At 33.5% G+C, this 9,434-nt stretch overlaps 1 protein-coding gene across 1 annotated transcript in view; it reads left to right on the top strand.

Moving 5' to 3' along the window:
- The window catches only part of MYCBP2 (MYC binding protein 2), a 376,124-nt gene that overhangs the window by 120,355 nt on the left and 246,335 nt on the right, over positions 1-9,434 (top strand). The window contains exons 15-17 of the mRNA XM_042781038.1: positions 256-460; positions 3,252-3,397; positions 3,699-3,800. Coding sequence (XP_042636972.1) covers positions 256-460; positions 3,252-3,397; positions 3,699-3,800 — 453 coding nt within the window. The remainder of the gene's footprint in view (positions 1-255; positions 461-3,251; positions 3,398-3,698; positions 3,801-9,434) is intronic.

Raw genomic sequence — 9,434 nt, 5'->3', positions numbered from 1 at the left:
TATATATCTATATCTATAGATAGATAGATACAGCCACTCCTTGGAAGGAAGATGGGGCAATCTACTTCCCGTAGCAATACTGCCTCGGAAACCCAAGGCGTAGTCACCGTGAGTCACATCCGACTCAACGGCACATAACAACAAAACAACAATATATATAGATATATTATGTTTTATGTATTGGTAAATATCGTTATCAGATTTTTAAAATGGGAATAATTTACATAAAAATGTATGCATTGATCTTTCCAATAGGTTTTGGAGTTGAAAATATGGCAACAGCAATGGATGAAGACCTGGAAGAAGAACTTGATGAAAAAGATGAAAAGTCCATGATGTGCCCTCCAGGCATGCATAAGTGGAAGTTGGAGCAGTGCATGGTGTGTACTGTCTGTGGGGACTGCACTGGTTATGGAGCCAGTTGTGTCAGTAGTGGACGTCCAGACAGGGTCCCTGGAGGGTAAGAAAATGATGAGTACTGAAGAAATGAAATACTAATAGAAAATATGCAGAACACATTGCATTTCCAAAATTATTTGCATATATTTTACTGTGTTTTTTCTTAAAACCTTAGCAGTACATATTTATAGTTCTTTTAGTTGTTTTCTACTAAAACGCTTTCAATTTAATATCACTTTTACTTAATATTGTGTCTCTTTGATTTGAGTCCTTTAAACCATTGTTTATAGACAGATAATTTTTTTTCAAGCCATGAGGCTGTGCCTTCATAAATCTTCTTCATGACCAATTATCTATTCATTTTTGTGAAATATGAATCTTTTCTGAGTAGAATTGTCAAATAGAATACTCAATTAGGCACAGATCATTTTCTTATCAGTTAAATTTATTGTTTGTAATTTTAGGGCTTTTAGTACTCTCACTTCTAAAGTTATATTTTTCTTATTATATTTATCTCATCTGTTCTTATTAGATCACCTTTTTTTTTTTTTTTTTTTCTTTAGAGCCACATATTATTTTTAGGAGCCTTGGTAGTGCTTTGATTAAGTACTTGGCTGCTAACCAGCATGTCAACCCTTTGAACTCAGCAGCGCTCTGCAGGAGAAAAGCCCTGGAGATCTGCTCCTGTAAAGATTGCAGCCTAGGAAACCCTGTGGGGCCATTGTTTTCTGTTCTTTAGGGTTGCCTTGACTCAGAATTGACTCCACACAGCAATAGCAATGTAGTATTTTCAGTTGAAAGTTAGTATTTGAGTTTGACAGAATCAGAATGCAAGTTTCTCCCTAACATGTGGGAGAAAAGTTTACATCTTGTATTTTTCATCAGTTACAGTCAAAACAAATTAGTATTTCACTAATTGTAAAAACATTTTAGAATACTTTATTGTTAATAGTGGCTTTGAAAATAGCAGAATGGATTTGTGTGTCCTTTATAAGATTTTTGATAATTGACTGAATTTGGGGAATAGAGGAATCATGTTAAGAAAAGTCCGGAGTAAGGTCAGCCACTCCCATATCATAGACCTCTCGATTATGGCTCTTGTTTAAGAGTCAGATTCTCTTCCCAAATACTGTCTAGACTTCCTATAAGTGTATTTTTGGATGTATGCTTGGCCTAAAATAAAATAGTTAAATTATTTTAAGGCTATTGAAATAATTATGATTTTAAAAAACTAAATTTACTCCACATTATTAGAGTATGCAAAAATATTTTGACTCTCTTTATTAAAGAGTAGGAGCTCTGGTGGTATAGTACATAAGGCATTTGACTGCTAACCAGAAGGCTGACAGTTCAAACCCACCAGCCACTACTCAGAAGGAAGATTGGGCAATCTACTTCTGTACAGATACCACCTCAGAAATGCAAGGAGCAGTTGCTATGAGTCGAATTGACTTGATGGCAATGGGTTTGGTTTTTGGTTATTAAAGAATAACATTTACTCTATAAAAAACTATACATTTGGTTCTGTCTTGCATTTTTAGATGTGCAACTGTTTGTTTTTTTAAATTTAGTTTAGATACACAAAGATTCTCTTATTTATTTTAAAGCACTGGAATTGAAATTTATCCTCTTCCATCTTTCCCAAGCTGTTTCTATTAAAATTTAGTGTCTCTGATCTCTGAATTTAAGCAACTGCTGTATATCATAAAAGAATCACCTGAATTCTCTGGTCCCTCCTAAAAAATAATTACTGTTATTCTTTTTATGCTTTTTTTTCCCCCCCAGAGACTTACTATCAGTGTCTAATGATTATTTATGGATCTCTATGTATAACACATAACCCAGTACAGTGATTTCTTTATGAAGCTGAAATGAATATCTGAATAAAGTCAACATAGTGATATATGCCAGGAAATTAAGGACTATTAAAAATGACTTCAATGATTATAAAATTGAGACTATGTATTTTAGAATAAATTTAAAATTAAATTTTTAAAAAATAGTGCTCACAGACATTTCAGTAGGGCATATTACTATATCATGTTCTTACTGTGTAGCAAGTGATCCTTCAAATTGTCAGTAAAGCTTGCTTTTAAAAGCCAGGAGCTTTAGAGGGCACACAGCTATGCCTTTTACAACTGTTGCCTGGTAGATCCTTCCTCTTGTACCTCCACAAATCTGGATGACCAGAGGGTCAGTGAGGCTGTTGAAAGTTTTTAAGGACTGGCTCAGTGAATAACATTACAGCTATGACTTCTACATCTTACTGAATAGGTGACTAAAATATTTTTAGTCATTTTTGTTCACTAGATTGCTAGGCAAGTTTTTGCCTTTTTGTTATGAACAAATGCCATAGGGTTCACAGCCTATGAGAGAAAGGGAAAAGGAAGTGTAAGGTATGAAGCTGACAAGCTGGGCTCATTCACTGAAGTCTGCCCACACTTCTTTTGATCTACTAGGTACCACAGTCACTTGTTTTGTTTCTTTAACCAACCAATATATCCCAACTATGTAATATTAAAGGTGTTAGTATGTCACTAATAGTGGAAACATTTTAAAAGACTTTTTTTTTATTGTTAATAGTGGCTTTGAAAATAGCAGAATGGGTTGGTGTGTTTTTTCTGTAGAAATACAGCAATTATGCCTTTTAAAAGCTTAATAAAATCTTGTTTTAATTATTCATTTGCTCATATTTTTTCCTTAAAATTGATACAGCCTGATCTGAAGGGTTAATTTCATTGCTGACTCATTTAACTTAATCTCAAAATGTAGAAAAGAAGTTATAGAAAAAACTTTTGAGGCAATATGAGAAGGATTTCTCAAAACAAATTTTTGTTTTCTTTTTTTTTAAGGATCTGTGGTTGTGGGTCAGGGGAATCTGGTTGTGCTGTGTGTGGATGTTGCAAGGCTTGTGCAAGAGAATTGGATGGTCAAGAGGCAAGACAAAGAGGAATTCTTGATGCAGTCAAAGAGATGATACCTTTAGACCTCCTTTTAGGTAATACAATAGACTATACTAAACAGCTTGTCATCAACTCAGTAATTCTGATAGTTTAAACAATTTTTATTAGCTAGACATTAAAAATATAATAATGTATGCAATACAGCTTTTATGATAACTCACAATATGTCATTTATTAAGGGATGTGATTTTTTTCCTTTTTTATTTTTGCTAAAATCTTTCAGTGAAAATAATTTTTAGTTTGGACTGTTTTTGCTTGTTTTTACTTTCTTGAATATCATAGTTTTCTCTTATCTGTTACAAAACACACATACTATTGTTCTTGTCAATCATCTAGCTGTCCCAGTACCTGGGGTTAACATTGAAGAACACCTTCAGTTACGACAAGAAGAAAAACGACAGCGAGTAATCAGGAGACACAGATTAGAAGAAGGAAGAGGTAAGATGTGGTTGGAAAGAAAAATTATACAAAAATCCATTTTCTAAACCCATACTCAGTCCACTGAAAATTTATAACATAGGCTGATTTAGTAAGAAAACATGGGTATTAAAATTAGTAACATTCTGATAACTCATGAAAATTATATGACAATATTCAAGGAATTTATAATTGTGCTAATAATAATGTATGTTTAATTCAGTGGGGTATCTGGCATAAGCCAACCATATTAAGAATTGTTGTGCCATCTGCCATGTATTAGCAACTATTAGCAAAGACAAATTTTTTTAATATAGATTCTGAGAACTTGTCCTTCACCTAGACTTTGGACTCATCTATATGACTATGGAACAACAAAGTTGTTCAGTTTGATGTAGTCTTTCAACTATTGTTTTCATAGTCTTTTGTTATTATTATCATTTGAACATAGTCCCAGAGTTTTCCCTCCAATTTGGCAATTATGCTTTTATTTATCTGTTTTCTGAAGAAGCATAGTCTGTTTATAAGATGGGTAAGTTGGAAAGTTGTCAGGTTTTGTTTGCAAACATAGGCTGGCTTACTGTTTATCTTTTCCTTGTTGTTTATGACCATTCATCCAGCCAAAAATTCATTTAACAATTGTTAGAATTAGTATATTGTATATATATAGTCAGCAAACAGCGATGAATGTAATTATTACTAAAGCAGTTGTTACCCAATAGAATCTCTTCTGTGTAGGACTAAGACAAATTGGTGTAGAAGTCTGTGATTTTATTCCTCTTCTAAGCAAATTCTTAATTAGAAATATTTAGGTATTGCATATTTTAAGTACTTATTAGAAATGGCATTTGATACTTATAATAAAACCTATATATTCCTCATGTAATCATCATTAAATAATTCTTGTAGACTTTTTTTTATGTAAAATAGAATAAGTAAATATACAGCACACATGGTAAGTTCTGCTTTTATTAAACAAATGGTAAAGTAATATGCTTGGAACACAAAGATATTCTTTATAGTATTTTATGAGTAGTATAGCTTATTGCTGCAGTGAATATTTGCAATTAAGTTTGTCTTTGTTTACATAAAATTATTGTGTTTAAAGGATATTTTAATCATATAAACATGTCATTTACATTATATAAGTATTTAGGATACTTGTATATTAAATGTTTTCATAGAGTAGAATTTAAGTTTTGAGTCTTTAGGATATATGGTAATTAAGTGATAATTTCCTTTTTATATTAATGGTATGATTTCCTTACGGTTAATAATCAGTGTACCTCTTTACTACATTTTTATTCTTCCTTTGGCAATATTATATTCAATTATATGAATTGACCTACAACAACCAGCAGTTTCTTAGGCTTCAACCTGGTAATAAACAAAATGCTTATGATGACATTTAATTACTTATGTAATGCTGTATATCTTGCTAATCTTTTTTTCTCCCCTTTCTAATAAAGCTATTCTTCTCTAGGTGTAGTATATTTCTGCAAAACAGAAATAACATCGAATTATGTCACTGCCATGTGCATTGGTAATTCAACAAAATTTAGTGATTGCAGAATATTTGTTTGCTATTTATTTTTAAATATAAAACATTAATTATAAACTCTAGCTATTTAAGGTTAAAAAAACTCTTCCACCATTAAATATTTAAATAAGTGATATTATTATATCTGATTTTACAAACATAGCTTTAGGTTCTGAGCTGTTAGTATGTATCTTGTGACAATTCAGTTTCATTTGTGGTCTTTAATATGTAAAAAGAGTTCATAGAGGTGAGTGTCACATGGATTTGCCTGAAATGCTAGTTTTTGGACCCTCACCCCAGTTCTACTGAATCAGAAACTCAAGGAGTGGGTCCCAGCAAACTATGTTAACAGTTCTACTCAGTGATTCTGATGGTGTTTAGGATTGAGAACTACTCTTTTAGGGCAATATTGTTCCAAGTGTGTTTCATGGACCTTCTACATCAGATCACTTGCATCACACACAGAGCCTAATGAGTCAGGTCTGGGATCCTGGAATCTGCTTTTTAAATAGAGTTAAGTTACAAACACTGTATTGTTAGTCTTTCTTTTGTCCTTATGAGGAACAAAACTTTCAAATTTTTAGTGTTCCGGCTGCCACAATACTTGTCTTTTATTTTCTTAGCCTTTGGTTGTTATTTCTTAGATACTGACAATTTAGTAATATGTTAGTAGTTATGCTCATTAGTAATTGACTTTTTTACCTGTATTCATGTTTCAGAGCTTCAGGTTTGGATTATGTTATTTTACTTGACTGACTGTCTCATCCTATTTTCCAAGTGTGGGTTAGTTGTTTCACAGTTGACCAGATTTTAGAACCTAGCTCTTGTCCTAAAGCTTTGCTCAGTCGGCCACAGAGCTAATGATGTAATCTAGCTACTACTTACAATACAAAGTCTATTATAATAGTAAGTGCTGTTGAAATTAGGTTAAACCCAGAAAAGCAATATTACTGCTGCATTTTAATAAATTTTGATCTTTGCCTTTAATTTCAGATTTTTATGCTACTGATTTTTTTTCTCAAAAACTTTTTATTATTTTAGAGAGAGAGCGAGAGTGGGCTCTGGTGGCATAGTGCCTAAGGCATTTGACTGCTAACCAGAAAGTTGGTGGTTCAAACCCACCACCCACTCCATGGAAGGAAGACTGGGCAGTCTACTTCCATAAAGATTTGCTGCCTCAGAAACCCAGTAGGAGTCACTATGAGTCTGAATTGACTCAATGGCAGTGAGTTTGGTCTTTGTGGAGATTATATATATATATATATATATATATATATATATATATGACAGATCATTTGCCAATTAACACTTTTTATATGACATTCTTTACATTCATCATGTTGTACAGCCTTTTCCTAATTATTCTATCACAGTTAATACAACCCCATTTCCCCCTAAGCAATAACTTTCCTCTTCCCCCTCCCTATCACCCTTGTTGTTGTTGTTCTGTGCCCTCGACGCATAGCTCTGACACATAGAGACCCCTCCTTGGGTTTCTGAGGTGGCATCACTATGGAAGTAGATTGCCCAACCTTCCTTTCGAGGAGTGGCTGGTGGGTTTGAACCACCATCCTTCTGGTTAGCAGTCAAGTGTCTTAGGCACTATGCTACCAGAGCTTGGTAGCCATTAATAAGATTTTGTCTCCATACATTAGCCTATTTCATATGAATGAGATCATACAATATTTGTTCTTCTGTGACTGATTAATTATTATGCTATTAATTTTTTAATTGTTGTAAAAATATATGTAACACAACATTTGCCAATTCAGTATTTTTCAAGTGTATAATTTAATGCCACTAATTCTGTTAATCTTGCTATGCAACCATTACTAATGTCATTTGCCAAATTCTCCATCACTGTAAACAGAAACTCATCACTTCCTAAACAATGATTCACCCTTTCCCCTTTCTTCCTGCCCTGTTGTTGTTGTTGTTATGTGCCATCGAGTTGGACCTGACTCATAGCGACCCCTCCTTGGGTTTCTGAGGCAGTATCAACTACGGAAATAGATTGCCCCATCTTCCTTCCAAGGAGTGGCTGGTGGGTTTGAACTGCCAGCCTTCTGGTTAGCAGTCAAGTGCCTTAGGCACTATGCTACCAGAGCTCCTTCTTCCAGCCCTAGTAACTGCAAATGAACTTTGGTCTGTATATAATTGCCTGTTCTAAATAATTTCATGTAAGTGAAATCATACAATATTTGTCCTTTTATGATTGACTTACTTCACACAGCATAATTTCTTAAGGTGCTATTACTCTTTAAGATAATATTTGTCTTAAAATTATCTAGTTAAGTATCAATAGTATTCAGTTAAACCTATTTGTTCAAGATGTTTGTAATAACTTTTAGTTGTTCAGATTATACAAAATTGATATATAAATTCTCTGAGACTTGGGTTAACTGTATAAGTGAAGGGCTGGTTCAGTGGAATTTGTAAATTGCATTCTCCAAGTCACCAGAAAAACTCCTAGGTAATTTTATCAATGATATTATGTTTATATTCCTTCTCAGAATTTAGAATGTGGATCTTACCACATTCTGTTTCATAGATACATAACATTTCATAATATGATTATACCACATGGTTTATTCAACCATTATTTTGTTGATGGGCATTCTGGTTATTTTCAGGTTTTTATGGTTTTGCTATAATATTCTTAAATTTATAGCTGTGTAGATTGGAAATTTTGCTTACATAGTGAAACTTCCCTAAAATAGAATATCTGAGTCACAGAGTGTGTATGTTTTGAATTTTAACAGATGTTTCACATTGCTTTTTAAAATGTTATAGCAATTTATATTCTCGTAAATAATGTATGACAGTGGTGTTTCCTCCATTATAACCTGTACTTACTATTATTTTTTAAAAATTTTTATAAAACTTTGGTCAACGATGTTATCTCATTGTTAATTTAAATGGCACAAAAACATCTTATGTGTTTTCCATGTAAAAATACATCATAAATCTCTTACTTAATGGCTGAGTATTACTACATTGTATGGATGGATCCTAATTTTTCTTAATTATTTTCCTATTAGGTTGTATGTGTATGTATATATATATTATTATTTTGCTTCAGTTAATATTGAGCTGAAATCTTTTTGAATATTTCAGAGTTTTCATTAGAATAGATTTTCATAGATGTAAGTTACTGCATCAAAGAATAATAGTAAATACTAGGTTCTTGAAATATATCACAAATAGCTTTCTGAAAGGCATGTGCTATTTTATGCTGCCATTTAATCTAGTCACTATTTCTGCCTGCCTGTCTATGTATGAGCCCTTAATAACCTATTGTCTACACCACACTGAAAGGAACTTACAAATGTCTAAATCTGGTCATTTCATTCCCGTTGTATTCAGTTCTCTCCCACTATACTATTAAATGTTACTGAGTCTACTTTCTTAACTCTTTAATAACTTTTGAATATGTCCACTTCTCAGAATGTCCACTATTGTTTTCATAGTTCAGGCTATTTCTAGTCTTTCTCTGGACTATGGCAAAAAGCTTTTTAATTAGGCTATTACCTACCTTTTATCTAGAACATTCTTCTCTGTTCAAAACCAAAAGACTGTTTAAAGTCCTTAGGATAAATTCTAAATTTTTTCTTTACATTCTCATGCCTGTTTACTCTCCTTCATATTCCCTATTCTTAAACTTTTTTTCTTTTTCATATATCTGAATCTTTATAGTACTGCTAAAACAGCAAGGAGGCCACATGTTCTGACCTTCTCTAATCCCACAAGACGAAGACAGGATTACCAGCAGTAACCCAAGGCCTATTACTGCAAGGCCAGACATGCTGCCTCCCTCCAGCCCTTTCACCAACCGTTCCTCCCAAAGCACCCACTACCTCTCTCCTGGGTTCGATAATTCACTGCAGTGGCCACACAGAACTCACAGATTATGGGGTTTATTAGGGAAGCACCAGGCTACAACTCAAGTTCAGGAAGAACGCTCAGTCTCTCTCCCAGCCCACCGTCCCTCAGCCAACAGTCTCTCACAGTCTCTTTTCCAGCAGTGCTGGTCCCTCGGTGTCTCACTCAGCAATGCGTGTCTCTCGCATCTCTTTCCCAGTAGCATGTGTCTCTTTCAGGGGCGCGTGTCTCTT

This window comes from Orycteropus afer, unplaced genomic scaffold (assembly GCF_000298275.1).
Source record: "Orycteropus afer afer isolate SDZICR_OR568_19922 unplaced genomic scaffold, OryAfe1.0 scaffold00081, whole genome shotgun sequence".
Classification (NCBI taxonomy): Eukaryota; Metazoa; Chordata; class Mammalia; order Tubulidentata; family Orycteropodidae; genus Orycteropus; species Orycteropus afer.
This window is presented reverse-complemented; position numbering and strand designations above follow the sequence as displayed.